This window comes from Artibeus jamaicensis, unplaced genomic scaffold, assembly GCF_021234435.1.
Source record: "Artibeus jamaicensis isolate MK-2021 breed Jamaican fruit bat unplaced genomic scaffold, CSHL_Jam_final contig_797, whole genome shotgun sequence".
Classification (NCBI taxonomy): Eukaryota; Metazoa; Chordata; class Mammalia; order Chiroptera; family Phyllostomidae; genus Artibeus; species Artibeus jamaicensis.
Window position 1 is genome coordinate 28,380,119 of NW_026521977.1, and position 16,394 is coordinate 28,396,512.

The 16,394-nt window shown below is 40.0% G+C and overlaps 1 protein-coding gene across 14 annotated transcripts in view; it reads right to left on the reverse strand.

Annotated features, from left to right (window-relative positions):
• AMBRA1 (autophagy and beclin 1 regulator 1) overlaps positions 1–16,394 on the reverse strand; it is a 179,668-nt gene that overhangs the window by 88,376 nt on the left and 74,898 nt on the right. For 11 of the 14 annotated variants that reach the window (XM_037166185.2, XM_053673118.1, XM_037166186.2 and 8 more), the window contains 3 exons: positions 12,470–12,649; positions 1,744–1,824; positions 1,206–1,306 (listed from right to left, as the gene is read on the reverse strand). In XM_037166185.2, coding sequence (XP_037022080.2) covers positions 1,206–1,306; positions 1,744–1,824; positions 12,470–12,649 — 362 coding nt within the window. The remainder of the gene's footprint in view (positions 1–1,205; positions 1,307–1,743; positions 1,825–12,469; positions 12,650–16,394) is intronic. The other 3 variants (XM_053673120.1, XM_037166187.2, XM_037166190.2) reach the window with 1 other exon arrangement.

The following is a 16,394-nucleotide window of genomic DNA, read 5'->3' on the forward strand; positions in this document are numbered from 1 at the left end:
CCCATGCCTACCAGCTGTCACAGTAGCTTGGTTCAATCACAATGTTCCACCTGACAGTGCCACTGCCGCACAAAGCTCCCTACCTTGAACTCCTTTAACCACCACATGGCTCAGATTTTCCAAATTTCAATGAAAAAATTTTCATAATTTCAATGAAAAAATTGTAATAGCCCTGGCTGATAACACAGTGGATTGATCACTGGCCTGTGAACCAAAGGGGCACTGGTTCGATTCCCAGTCAGGGCACATGCCCGGGTTTTGGGCCAGGTCCTCAGTGGGGGGGGGGGGGCGCGCATGAGAGGCAACCACACATTGATGTTTCTCCCTTTCTCTTCCTCTCTCTCTCCTCCTTCCCTTCCTCTCTCTCTAAAAATAAATAAATAAAATCTTTTTAAAAATTTTAAATAAAGATGCTTATTAAAAATACACTTAAAATATATATTTAACTGTGGCTTGATTTTTATACCTTTTATGCCTCCACATACATATATTTACAAGTTGGCCTCGGAAGTGGGGACAAGGGAGGGAAAGAGTGTGATGGGGAAATAACCTTTGTCAGGAAAAAACCAGAATCCTGCCTTGTTTCCTTGTTTAGAGATTGCCCAGCAGCAGCACACACACGATGTCTCAGAGCCAAGTTGCATCACGCATCTTAGTCCAAAAATACTGGTCACTAAGCTATTCAGCCACCATAAAACTGCCTCTGCTGGCCTTGTTCAGTCCACTTCTGTTTTGTGGGGCTTTCTGAGCGAGCTCTACAGGTCTCTTCTCCTTCCTTGGAAGATTCCACAGCACCTGGAAACTCCATGTGCTGCCAGTAGCAAAGGGTAGGAGAGGTGTGCATTAAGTCCTTAATTAAATCACAGGATCTGGCTCATGAGTATCTCACCAACTGAAGCATGAACAGACCACCTTTATCATTCAATAGCCAGAATCTAACTGCTGAATTAAGAAACAAATGGTTTAAACAACAAAAACATTTTTAAAAAATATGTCTGAAGGAAGTAGGATTTGGCAAGAGAAACAGCTTTCTTCAATCTTGCAGTTTCCTGCTCTGAAGTAAGAAACTGAGTACAAGACCTCAAAACAGAGTTTTCAGCCAGATGGCAAGATGCCGTCATATCAACATAAGTAAAGGAAGGAGAAAGCTTTATCTGGCTCCCGGAACCTTCAAATTTTCACAATGCAAAGAAACATTTCCTTACCTGCCAGGACCCTGTTAACAGAAGAGTGAGTAGCCAAGCCAGGCTGTCCACGTTCATGAAAAATCCCAGCATAAGGCAAGTATTCAGGCAGCAAGAAACGCCTATAAGAAGGAATCAGGTGTGAAAAGCCTACTAAAGACAACCATAAAACAAGGGAGATATACTATGAACCTAACCTTGAGAATCAAGGATAAGGGATCCAACTAGGCCTAGGAATCCACAGAAGCCCAGAGCAGAGTAAAAATTCCTAGGATTTGTACATTCACTAATTTGTACTTCTTGATCTTCCTAAAGCTTCCCAGGGCTTCTATTCTTGAACAGGAAGAAGCTCCCCAAACCATTATTCTATCTCTTTTTACTGCGGCCAGTCATCTCTTGTCAATCTTTAGGTGGCAGGGCTGGATCACAGGCTCACTAGAAAATAATTCCAGATATGGACAATCGAAAGACCAAAAAGTAGATTTAAAAACTAAACCCGGGTTATCATAGAGGCCTCCTCATGAAAGTCTCTCATAAAGGACGAATGCCCAGTTCTTACCTTGGGACAAAGCGTCCAAGTGAAGGTGCAGACATCCGGGCATTGCGCGGAGCTCGGTGCCTGGATCTGTCACCGTTGTCCCTAGAGAAAACAAAAAGACTGCATATAAGAGAGTCACTAAAGCAGAACCAGCCACCAGCCCAAAAGACAACCATCCCCCAAATGAAGTTCCTATACCTAGGAGAAGACCCCAGGGAAATCGGTGATCTATCTGCTTACTAATTTGGGTGGTACATTCATATACTGTATTTCTGGAGTACCTCAACTAAAAAATTCATGAGCATTTACTAACAGTTGAGCAAGAAGAAGGAAGATTATTTTGAGTTAATGTGGTCTCTGAACTCTGCAACTTCTGAAACTGAAGACAGGTTTAGATCTTCTAAGGGATCTAGCATGGGTACTTTTATCTAAATTGAAAGATACAGAGAAACTTTGGCTTTGGGGGGGGTCTTGAAGAAAAACTCCCTCATCAATTTCATCCAGCAAGTGGTTATCTTCCAGTGAATCTGTTTAGACCCTTGGTGTGGAAAAATCAATGATAAGTTAAAGACACTAAAGAGTCTCTTCTTTTAGAGACTGAAAAATTGACAATGAGAAAGAATATTAGACAATACAAACCTAAGTCAGGTCAGTTCAGCAAAAAGAAAAAGCTCTAGGTGTTTTCTTTATGGTCTGTAATAACCACCATTTGTTATGTATCTATGAAGTTCTAATACAAAGGTTATTACTGTGTTATCCCATTTAATACTTCTAGATATCTCATGAAGTATTATTAGCTCTGTTTTACAAATAAGGAAATTAAGAACCAGAGAAGCAAACGCCCAAGATCACTCAACTAGTGAGCGGTTGAAGCAGGATTCAAGGAAGACATATCTAACTCCAAAGCCCTTTCTCACTGCATTCATTACACTTCACTGCTTCCTACAAAGAAAGAGAAGGCAGCGACTTCACATGGCTTAAGTTTCCAATGTATCAAAGGAACAATAAGCCAAAGGCCACTGGCTGGACAGAGAAGTTAATTAGCTGCTTAAACAACTCTATAAAATAAATTAACCTCTGAGAGCCTGATTTGGGATATTTTCCTAACTCTCCCTTTGGATTATCTTCAATGTAACAAGATAATCTTCAAAAACACTCTGGAACCAAAATTAAGATAACATTATGGCTTTCAAATGGACCACTGGGAGCTTTACAAGCCAGAAACAAAAGCCTGGGAAGGTTTTTATATCTTGGTGGAATTGGATGCTGAGCATTTAAAAACAAATCAATACCAGGGATATTGGAAGCTGAACCATTAAAAGTCAGTACTTGGTTTTTATTTTCCCAAAAGAGAAAGCACATTATTGTTCTCCTAACATATATTCCTTTGACTTGAAATTCTACACATAAAGGCAAGGAGAGAGGTAAGACTACACACACACACACACACGAAAATTAAAAAGGGGACTAAAAAGAATGAGATCAGAAGTTCCTGACCAATAGAATGAAGCTTTGGGGAGCCCACAAATTATTACCATAAGGTCTTAGTAGCCACATGTACACAAGGAGTAGCTGAACATCAAACAAATAATTTAACCTTATTTGCATATCAAATTAAGCATATTATTTTTCAAACATGTAGAGTCAAGTGTGATCAAAGTACCAATTCATTAAAAGTACAAATGAATTCATGTTTTCATAACAGTATAATTTACTTATCCATGGGCACTAAAAGTACAACTTAATTATCATGAGAGGAGTTAGAAAAAATTTTGAAGTAAAGAAGGGTCTTAGGCCTTCATAAGGTTGAAAACTATATTACAGAAAGAAGCATCATGTGAAAAATCCATTACTTTATTCCACAGCTGTGAGAGAGAGCTGGTCTGCCCAGAATCACATTGTGGAGCCGACAATTTACTTCTGCAAGGTCCAGCGTGCTTTCCGTCTGGACAACCAGCACCACCCTATCTGGTGTTAGATCATGACACACAGCTTGGTTAAAGAACACTAGAAGGCAAAGAAAAACAAACACCGGAGCTGGGGGGAAACTTGGGCTCCTACAACCTCTTTTTATTGTTATTAATACCTAAAAACAACTTCTTTCTGATCCAGTTTCTTCCTCCATTACAAAAAGGGGGAGGGGGGACATGAAACATGGCCAGAGGTAATGGCTTTACAGTATTTAGAAATTGCTGGAGGATAGATACACACACACACACACACACACACACACGAAAGTAAGAATGAGATCTACTGGCTCAGTTATAAGCAACATCTCAGACTGATGGTTACATTAGGCAACATAAAAGAGGTAATATATTGAGTGGAGGTGTATTTGCTGGTCCTCAGCTTAACATCTTAACTAATGGTGAAGATGGAACATAACAGCATCTCAATAAAATGTAGAAATGACTTCAAACTTATAGTGTTGAGAACCCCAGCCAATACAGAGAAATAATAGAACGGGACCCAGAATGATTAGAAAAATGTGAAACATGGTGGGTGAACACACAAATGAGATGCTGCCTATGGGAAAAAAATGGTACTTAGAAAAAAATAGCTTGTAATAAAAACAGCTCGAAACTTGTGACACATGGACATGAACTAAAGGGGGGGATGGGAGGGAGGGGGTGTGCAGGGTGGAGGGGAATGAAAGGGGGAATGGGGGCAACTGTAATGGCATAATCAATAAAATATATTTTTTAAAAAAGCTCGACCATTTACTGACCAGGAAAAACCTCGAAAACAGGAATGGGTAAGATGGCAAAGGTCAGAATCTTCAACCAAAGAACGAATTAGGCAAAAAGAGGAAAAAGGTCCTGGATTTCAATGCTGACACACAAAACTCTTTGACTAAAGGCACACCTTCAAATAAACTAGAGGTGAAAAGAGCAACTAATGATCTCAGGTTTTATAGTCTAGAAAGAAGGGAGGATTCAGAAATAACAAGGAGGTTAGATGGGGAAACAAATTTCAACACACAGATTACTTGCTGTGAGGGGTGTGGTTTAGAGGGAGGGGAAAGGATGACTGGTAAGAGTTCTAAGAAAAGAGTACTTAAAATAATGTTGTTTTTAGAAAACTACACTGCTACTCACTTCAGTACTGGTACAAGATCAACATGAAGCATGGCTCCCTGAGACGAAGGAGGCAAAATCAGTCAGAAAGAGACAAATGAGTAAACTGGAAGATGTTTTATAGATGAACAGTGGGGAAAAAAAGGAAGACCCAGACAGAGTCTATCCTAGGACTAGTGGAAGGTGGTAAATACTGGGGCCTAACATAGCTCATGCCCTTTTCAAGGAGGGCTTAAAAAACAAAACCGAAACTGGTAAAGACCAGGTTATGCAGATATGTTGGTACTGCTCCTCCACCACAGGAGAACTCTTTCTCACCAGAAATACTTTGCAGGGAAACACCAGAGAAATCCTCATCAATTTCATCAACCAGAAGCTAGATGCTGCCTTTAAGCCAGCAGGATGGATGCTGGCTGAGTTATTAATGGCTTTCCCAGTTGTTGAACTCTATGCATCTCTGATTATCTCTCAGAATGATATTTGGGGAAGAGAGGAGGAAAAAAATAAGACTTTCTTGTAAAAGATTTCATAAGAAAAAAACACCCTTCAAACAAGCACGTAAGACAAGTGCCAAATACAAGAAAATACATCTCAGGAACAAAGGAGAAACACGGCAGCAACTCTTGCTAAATGTCTGGAATTAATTGCCTGAGAGAAAGGCTATAATTTAAAGGAATGAAAACTACACCTACAGACTGCTGTCTGAGTCCTGACCAGACAGTCAGGTTGTCATTACTCCCCAGTAACAAACAGTTCTGACTCTGGCCTTTACAAATAAAGTTCTTGTAGCATATAGCTCAAAAGGCCATTGTCCTCTTAACACTATATAGAAGATGTTGCTGAAAATTAGACTATTAAAAACAATACTTGTTTCCCTATGTTCTTCTGGTTCTTCTCCATCTCCAGATAATAGAAGGCCTAGTGCGTACTCCTGTCCCTGGATGGCACAGTGATCCTGGTCAAGTCCTTTCCTTACTTGGGTGCTGTTAGAACTGCAGCCCCAGTCTCCACTGCAGAACGGTGGTGGCACACAAGTGAGGGCTTAGATTTCTGGGGGCGAGGCACAGGCCCAGCTGATAACATTCACAAGAATATCTAATGGCATAGGTCTAATGGAACAGCAAAGCTTTAATTTTTCTCCAAAGAACAGTGATATAACAGATAATTACCATTTACAAATTCCTCTCCTTGCTTATTCTACGTTTAATTTCATCTGCATACATTATGAAAATCAGTTATTTCTCTTGTGCACTTTATGTTAAAAAATAAATGTATCTCTAAGTGGTTATTGTCTCTTTTCTCCCTCTGCTATCCTGGGAGTTTAATTTTTCCTTCTGTATTCTCCCATTCGAAGCCCAAGCACAATCCAGACAGAGTCCATTTTCTTTCTCTTCTGCATTCCTCAAAATAAATATTCACATATATATTTAACTTGCACAAAAAGGGTACTAATTCTAAAGTTGTCAAGCAGTATTACATATTTCTAAGCAGTAGGCTCAAAACCCTCAGTAAAGAGTTAGAATTCAGGTAGACATGTATTTTATAAATATTTTGGGGCTCTGCAGGTACCAGATCTTCTATTTCTAATCTTCATGAAGTATCCCTCACTTTTCTGAGACTTTGATTATTCTACCTCTGCTGAGTACCAGGGGAATTCTCCCAAGATCATTTCCTCCTGCAAAGATCCAAGAACTGTAGTGCTAAAAGAAAATTCAGTGAGTGAAAACCTCATTATACAAATCAGACACTGAGGCACAGGGTGGGCAAGGAACTTGTCCAAGGACTAATGACAGATCACAAGCTCAGCCAAAACTAGAACCCAGGGCTATTCCCTAGACCAGGGGTGTCAAACTCATTTTCACCGGGGGCCACATCAACCTCTCAGTTACCTTCAAAAGGCAGAATATAATTTCAACTCCTTAACAGTTATATAGTCCGAAAATTATTTTGGCTCTTTGAATACAACCACAAGGCTGATGTGGCCCCTGGTGAAGATGAGTTTGACACCCCTGGTCTAGAATCTCCCTCTCTACCTTCACCCTCCACACCAGTTCATCTAAGTCCTGTGCAGTCTTCACACCCAGGTAAAATCCATGAAGCCTTCTCACATCTCCCCAAATACTCTCCCTTCATACCATGCTGTCCTGTACTTCAGTGGTATCTCATCCAGTCCACATTGTAAGACATTTATGTAAAAATCTGACCATGTTAGCCCATAGCTTAAAACTCTTCAATGACTTCCTCTCACCTACAGAATCAAGTTCATCTCGCTTGCAAGGCACAAAGACACCTTTAGATCTGATACCACATTAATTCTTGGGGCTCATCTGCCACATATCTTCAACTTTATAGTTTAGCCACTTACCAACGAAGGAATATCTGAAATATTCCATGCTACTTAGTGTTTGTATGCATTTATCTGCACAGAAATTGTACATTTATTTGCCTTTCTCCTAAGTATACCTAAAGATAGGTCCTATTTTAAGACTTACCCGTATTTTCAAAGTATAAGACGCACACCCCCATTTGGGAGGAATAATGGTTATTAATGCTGCTGCTGAGTTCTGTTTACATTTACACTGATGAAATATTATGTTATTAAATATTTTACCACATTTTTTTATTCAAAAATTTTTCCTTATTTTCCTCCTCTAAAACCTGGGTGCCTCTTATGGTCCCAAAAAATACGGCGAACTTTTCTAAGTCCACTGTGTAAAAATAATCAATTATCACACACACACAAAAAATCAAATAAATGAAATTACTTAAAACTCTCTGGTAAAATGGAAGGGAACAGCTTCTCATCTCATCCCACTGTAAGAACTATTTTTGTACAATACCACCCCTCAACAAAGGTAGTTGTTTGCCTGATTCTCAATCACTTTAGCAGGTTCTAGTATGTAAAGAGAATAGTAACTTTACAGTGTTTCCTTAGAGTTTCTCTTGTACTTCTAATATCAAAGAGTCTATTGTTTGTAAGTCAAAGGAAGAGACAAAGGCAATTCTATTTCAAAATAAAAGAGATTACATCTTCCTCTGAAGATTTCCTCTTCTATCTCTTGGCTACAAATTATGTACTTGCTGTGAGTAGTCACTGACTCCCATAGGGGTCCTGGAAATTCTGGGCACAGAAGAGAGAGCAGGAGCAAGTACTACCAAGGACATAAGGCTCTACTGAAATTTCTAGCCATGAGAACTTGAAGTATGAGTCTCACACAACTGTCAGATTTCGCTGACAGACAGGTAAGAGCAGTATGACTCGATTTCTATATTTTCTATGCCACAGTTCAACTAAATTTCAGCTATGTCAAAAGGGCAAATGGAGCCCTGATCCACATGGCTCAGTTGGCTGGGTGCCATCCCGCAAATTGAAAGGTCACCAGTTCTATTCCCGGTCACGGGGTGTGCAAGAGACAACAGATAGATGTTTCTCTCTCACATCAATGTTTATCTCTGTCTTCCTCCCTCCCCTCTGCTCTCTCGGAAAATTTAAAAAAAAAATTATAAAAAAGGCAGATACAGAATATTAAATTCTAAACTGAAAGCAAGTAACTCCCCCAAGTCACACCCAATCAAATGGTAGAGCTGAGTGACAGCCTTCAGAACTCAAATTACATCATATACCAAGATCTTTTAATGACTTCTTTGCCAGAAAGCATCACAAGGGGACCATAAAAGGAGATGCTCTGGCTGAGTGATGCTCCTCTGTACATGTGTATGTGATACTGTAGCATGCCAAACTGAGAAACATAAACCCATTTCGCATACCCAAAAATGGCTGTCATACTCAAATAAAGTGTTTTTGTATATTACAATGCAATATGGATTTCTGGGTAAAGGGAACCAAATACAAGTAGAGAAATTAACAGAATTAAGAAAATAAATGGAATAGACCTAAAAAGACTTCATCACAGGCTGAACCACTAGAATTCCCACTGGAATGTTTTTCTAGAGTACAGCCTAGCATCACAACTGTGAATGGAGGACTTGTTCTCTTCTGTGCTAGCAACAGTTTTCAAGAAGTTGAGAATGTCAACTATAAATAAACATTTAAAAAAAAAGAAGTGGAATATAATTACCTAGTGGCTGGTATGTGTGGTAGAAATATCTGTGACTGATCTAATCTGAAGGTTCTGTGGTTCTGACTATCATGAGTCAGGGTATCCCCTTTGCCTGGGAAGGCGAAGAGTTACAAAAACAGTCAGGAAGGGCAGAGACATTAGCTAGGAATGATTCTGGGATCATAAGTACATTCAGAATAACAGACAAAATGTGGAAGGGGGCAAAAACAGCTGGACCAATAGTCATAATAAAGTCACATTCACCACCTCTTTCACAGGCTTCAGCAACCACTGGGACATAGCACTGGGATTCAGAAAAGCCTCCCTTCAATCTTTCCAAAGGAACAGTGAAAATGAAAATGGGAATTTGCTTTATGCTTATTTGCTGTCTACATTCTAGCAGGCAGACAGCAATGTCGCAGGCAGACACACCTTTACCCTGCTTGTGAATATCTTTACGCAAAGACAAATGCTGAGGGCTGAGGACAGACCGGCTGACAGGTCTGCATTTTAACAAACACAGGGGCCCTGCAGTCTCAATCCTTACCACAGACAGAGATAAATGGCAGAAGAAGATGCCAGCCTGGGTAGATCGTCATTAATCCAGACTACAAAAGAACAGAAAATTTAACCTGATGCTGACCAACCTTTAAAGCTATCTTCCCTAGAGATAAACCTAGACAGTTTTATTCCACAGCAAGCTCATGGAGCAAGGGCTCAAATATGGCTGTATATCACTTTTAAAGGTTTTTAAATCTATAGGACAATAATAGTCAAGACACTAAATATGCTAGCTCTTGCTCTCTAATCAGGCATATCTGATTTTGGTGAAGTCTCAGTATCCTCATTTAGAACACCACAATGAAGTAAATATCTGTGTTGTTATAAGGATTAAACAAGATTTTAAAAATGTATATTAACATATATATACTACAAATATATTTTGTATGTTATAAATTAGTATACAAATGAAAATTATAGCTGATACCTTTCATTCAATAGATGGAAGAGAATCAAAATGATGGATCTGGGTAATGGCTCCCCTTCATTTTCTGGGGACTCTACACACCTGGATGGGACAAGCTAGAGAAGAGCAGTGGTGTAAGCTCTAGCCAATGGAAGGAAACTGAAGAGGCCGAAGTGGGGTGGCAAAGGCAGAGGCATGATATGCTGTGAAGGTGAGGATACCCAATAGAACAGTTTCTTTTAATGGTACCCTAAGTATGTTTGGAAGATTTCAGGCCACGTCTAACTCACCAGAAAGAACTATAAATTATGACTGCATATGCCTCTAACTTTCCTTCTAGTTATTAAAATTAAGAAAAAGGACTAGAGCAGAGAAATGTAAATGGGCTAGCACATTCCCTAATTTCTCTCTCTCCCTCCTCGGAACACTTAGATATTGAGAAGCAGAGCGACCACAAGCAGCACTCAGCTTACAGCGGGAGGAAGAAAGGAAGCAAGGATGCAGGGACAGAACGAACAGACAGTAAATGAGCATCAACCAGCCAACAATATCCTTCACTAGAAGACCTGGACTACTAATACTGACATGACCAATGCACAGCTGCTGTTAAAAACAAAATCGCAGTCTATATTAACACAAAAAGAAAAGCAAGCATTCAAGAGAGAGACTTTCAGAGGGGCATTATAGAAATCAGCCCATTGTTACTAACCAGGGAGCAATACAAGACTCCTAAAACAACAATGGAAAGTTAGTCAGTGCATGGAAGGTGAAGAAGGTAATGTAAATTCAGGTCGTGCCAAAGCTGAGGGGAGGTGAGAGCACAGGTGGGATGTGGGGAGCACAAGGAGGAGGCAGTCTGACATAGGAAAATCGAGGGGGAAGGAAGGGGAAAGGGAGGAGGTGGTAGCAGAAGAAAGAGAAGGTAAGCTGAGAACAGAACATTTTAAACTAACCCAGAACTCCATTGTGAAGGACAAGTCACGAGGCAAGACACAGCTCAAAGGCATGAGCCCCTCATCCCACCACTGCAAAGAGATATCACGGAGCCTTCCAAGTGTGCATGGAGGGGGCTAGGCAACCTGCACTGACTCCCAAAGCTCTACAGGATTGCTGAGGCTTTGAGCAGCACCAAGTCCTAGCAGCCTTGGTACTGAAACTGCTTCCCTGAATAAATTCCCGTGCTGGGAAAATAATCACATCTACAGGGGAAGATATCTCACTACAGGTATCTGCCTGGCTAAGGGAGTAAAGACACTTTCCCTTTACTGCCACTATACACATCCACCTCCCCCTAGAGTGGACAGAATGGAGAATGATTGCATTCTGAGAGTCAGACAGTAGCTGAGCCCTTCTCTCAGAGGTGATGACAGAGGGCCAGCCCCCCTGCTCCATTTGCCACACCACAGTGCTGCAGAGCATCTCTGAATTTCTTTCACATTTATATCTTCCTCAGGTTAATGACCTCCCACTTAGTCTTCGTTCTGCTTCCAAGTACACAATTGCCAGTGTAGTGGGCTTTTAAGGATCGCATCAGGAAGGTAAACTAGTACAAAGGTTGCTCCTACCTTTTTAGTTCTTTCTGGCAAAGAGATTTCTCAAACACATCATAAAGCTCTGTTGCAAGATGGTGCCTGGGGAACTATCCATTCACCTCACAGAAAAGGAAGGTTGAGGGGAGGCAAGAACTCTCAAGATCCCAGGCCTGACCAGGCTATGTTAAGATGGAGGGGAAAAGAGCAAAACGACTGACAGGCTATCCTATTCCAATACTGCCAGCAAGGAAAAAAAATTACTTAAACACCCTTCTCTCTCATTTGACATGTTCGAGAAATCAAAATACAGGAATCAAAACAAAAGCCAAGTGTCCAATCTCATACAAGCCAGAAAAGCACAGTTTCAGAATGGAAAGAAATACAATGAATGGTTAGAAAGGTCAGGGGCAGCAGGTCAGAGAAGGCACAACCCAGAAGTCAGACTGGGAAGCTTGAATTCTGGAGGCTGGGGCTGACCCCTGTTCCTTTTGCTCATCCCATCCCCCAACCAACAACTAAAAAGTCCAGAAGAGGAAGGAATCACTTGTCAACCCACCACATTAATCTAACAGGCAATTTTCAAATGATTCATGGGGAAGGGACCTGGAGGGAGAATAAGAACATTTAGGTAATCGAGTAAAACCTCAAAGTACCAATGCGATGAAGGAGTTCTAAAAGAACCTAACTTTTAGGAAAATCCAGGTATTTTCTTTTTAATCTCTCAATACCTACTCTGCTTAAGAAAAAAAAAACAAAAACCCAAGCTTCCTGCCTTCTTGTTGTGAAGACAGACCATGAGATGCATTTCCACTGTCACTGTTCAGGCAAAGCGAAATTAAAATGTTGCCTGAAGAGCAGCAGCCATCTTCTCCCAGTCTGGCCTGGGGCCCAATGGGCTGTCTCTTCTCACCAGCTCCAGTGAATGAGCAACACAACTGCAGGAGGTGAGAGTACCCTGGGCGTTTTAACCCTCAGTCCCTCATCCCATCCTATTACTCATAAATAGTCATTTAGAGGTTTGAAGCTAGAATGACACTCAGACAATGACCAACTTGGAAGCACTCACAGCTTGAGAGCAGAGGGAAGAAAGCAAGCTGAGTGTGTACTTACTCAAAGTCCTCAAATTCCAAGTCGGTTCCCTCTACTGATGGACCCTGGTTGTCTGAGGAAGAGGAGGAGGTGGAAGAACGAAGCCGGTTCTGTTGGTAGCGCATGGAGCGCTGGCGAATACTGTCTCTCCGTGAGAGATACTGGATCATCCTCTGAGCGTAGTATGCAGCAGGAGATAATCTGAGAGAGACAGAGATGGACAAACACAAACTAGCACTAATGTGGGGAAAACTGTGAAAGACAGTAAATTCAGTTCTCCCATGGCATCTCCCTGCTGTGGTGAACCCTGGAGACATGAAAAATAAAGGGCATTTAACTCACCAGGAGGTCTGTACTGCACAATAATATGCTTTGTTTCTGTTTTGAGATAAGGCAAAGAGACTGTTTAATCAGTCCTCATCTGATCAACAGCTGCCCCCTCCCAAGAAAATAACGCTGGACTTTCCTTTTTAGCTTTTAAGGGACCTCTTCTAGCATCCTGGGGTGCCCTTTACAGACTCACAGCTTTTCCTCAATCATCCATATTCAAAATACAACAAATGAAGGGACCAGAGCAATCACCTACAAGTCATCTCTTCTTTCGTTTCGTAGATGAACAAATGGGCCAGGAGACAATAAGCCTTAAGAAGGCATCTAAAGGCATCATCTTCACCAACACTCCTTTCTTCTCCAACAGACAGGCTTCAGATTTGTTCTAGCTCCTTAAAACTATCTCTTTGGGCCTCTTATCCCTCCTTTACAAATTCATAGATATTTGTAACAGAAAATATTCAGAATAGAGACTGAGAGTAAAATATACTTGGGAAAACAGAAAAACCTTTAAGGAAAAAAAAACCCAGAATTTTTCTATTTCTTACAACAGAGCATCAGAGGCTACATGAGGCCTGAGCAGTAACAGAAGGCAGTCATTCTTTTTTCTTCTCTTACTATGACTTTTCTCAGTCAAGACCTCTGTTCTTCCAACTGCTTAGTGTCTTCATACCCCATGAAAAGATCTAGTGTCCTTTACAACTCATCACATACCCTTCTTTCTCAGGTTTTCCCTCCATCTTTCACAACACTGTTATATAATTTGAGGCTGTTAACTGAGACCATGAGAGACACACAATAACAGAAGAATGTTTTAGATGATAATATTAAGTGGATTACTAAGAAATTTCCAGACTTAGAACCTGCCTGAAGCACACACTTTGACTCGACAATTTCACTAGAACTTTTATCTTAGAAGCACACAAGGATACAAAGATATATATACAGATAACAATGTGGGGTTAGTATAGGTGAAAAACTGGGAAACACCTCAAATGCCCATCACTAGATTAAATAACCTATATCCATACAAAGAAACACCATGTAGAGCTATTAAAAAGAATAAATTATTCCTGCATACATACAAGCTCTCTAAAATAAAAAAATTTTTTTAAGATTTTATTTATTTATCTTTAGAGGGGAAGGGAAGGAGAGAGGGAGAGAAACATCAGTGTATGGTTGCCTTTCGTGCCTCCCCTGCTGGGAACTGACCTGCAGGGAACCGGCCTGCAACCCAGGCATGTGCCCTGACTGGGAATCGAACCGCGAACCTGGTTCGCAGGCCCGCGCTCAATCCACTGAGCTACACCAGCCAGGGCTAAAATTTTAAGTATGGGAAAAACTGAAGAATAGTGTGTATATACTAATATATATATATATATATATATATATATATATATATATATATATACACACACACACACACACACACACACACATTTATACACACACACACACATATATACACACACACATACATGTATTTCTGTAATTAGAATTAAAACAAACAAACCTGAAAGGAAACACAGAAATCTTAAGGATTCCTGAAGACCTTAACTTCTACGATGTTTAAACATGAAAAAAAAAAAAATGTATCTTTCTTTAAAATGAAAACCTAATAAACTGATTAAGAATGGAAATAAAAGAGTTATTTCCAAATGGTAGGAACAGTGTTTACAAACATCTTGCTGCCTGACCTTTCTGGCGAAGTTTCTGGGCAAATCCTCAGTCTACCTACTATTGACTGCAGCCAAAAGAGATCCTATAGTCAACTTCTATAGGAACTAAGGCTGCCTCCCAAATACCTGTCACCAGAGGTAGTGTTCTTCTAGCCAACCATCAAATGGAATTCCCAAGCAGGACAGCTGACAATCTTTGGAACTCAAAAGTCTGTGTTAAGAAGCAATATGCTGCATTTGGCACCCCTGAGGCCAAATTATTTTCACATAGCTATTTTTATACAGCGGACGGATGCGGAGACACATTGGCCAACATCATGAGAGCACGAGGACTATTTCTTAAAAGTCTCAACTCATGGAACTTCCATTTTCCATTTGGGCCCTCTTTTCTATGCATTTTGCAAGGATGAATCAAGAATCCTCTATTTTCAACCTACAGAAGTCAATACTTTTGAGTTGTTCCTCTATCTACCAAATACTGAGAGAAAAAAAACCCTTCCAGAACAAATCAACCATTACTGGTTAAATTCTCAAGTCAATAAAACTAGAAAAGAATGTAAAAAAGGTTTCAAGAGGAGAATGAAGATTGTTTTCTGGAATTGATTCTGAAAAGTGACTAAGTATACTGGATCCTCAGTTGATAAACTATTCTAACTAATGGGGAAAAATACAGTATTATTGGTGATAAAGGCAGAAATAATATTGACGCTGACAATAAGTAAAAAGATCTTTCGTGTAGGGGCACAATTTCAGCACTAAGTAATCCCAACTGTTTAATTTCACTACTGGATAGGAATTCCCTAAGCTATAAAACTGTGCATCATTGACTTTTTTAAAATTCCTAAAGAAAGGTATTGGTCTATATAAGGATCAGAAATACACATGTGCCACAACCCTCCCCAAAAAACAAAAACAAAAACGTCCTGACACAATTATTAACTACAAATACATCCTTGGTCTTGTCTTTTTGGGATACCCAGAGGGAGGCTGAGGATCTGAATGCTGAGATAGCTCACAAAGGCTCTGACCTATATTATACACATTGCATATAGGGTGAAGTCTAAGAGGAAAAAGAAATAAAACTACCAGTAAGTAATGAGGTAAAAATCATCCTCCTACTGAAGAGTTGGATAAGCATCAAACTCTTAAGTGTTCCAAGTAAAAATTTTAAATGTTTAAATAAATCCTCAAGTCTTCTCCAAGGAAGAACACTTCCCCCTCCAAAAAAACCTATTTTGTGTTCCAAAGGAAAATGTGAAAATACCACTACAAAGAAAGTATGACATTTTCTGTGATAAGAGAGCTGAGTAGGAATAAGTAACATGAAAGGAGGACAAACAATGTCCTCCTTTAAGAATCACCAGTAAACTTTGTCAGGTTAAAAATCCTGAGGCTGAGATTCCCATTACTGTCCTAAAAGAAACTGCAAGAAATTCTCTATCTCTGTATTTCAGAGTATTCGACTCATGCGAAAATGTTCCTTCTCTTACCTAGGGCTTACTACCTCTCAAATATGAGTAAGACTAACATAAATTTTCTTGCTTCAGTCATCATCTAAACTACCTGTTTTAACGTCATCAATCCCCATGTTCCCGATCCTTGGATTTGCCATTACTGGGGTACGGAAAAGGAAGAGGATAATGGGGAACCTTTTCACTAGTATCTCAAAAAATGCTCAGTATCATCACATAACTGTAGCAAAAACAAAATCATTCAATATACCTGGAATCAACCTGGACTAAAGGTCTTTTCCAGATTAGAAATTCATAATCTAGAGCAGAGCTCATTTAGCTTTTTCTGACCTATATTAACTTGTTAACACCACCATTACAAATTACCCTTTTCTTTTAGTGAAGCCTCACAATGTGCTGGCATTGCGTAAGCTATGTATAAATCATCCCTTTTTTAGGTTATTAATAATGAGTCCAGCCACGACA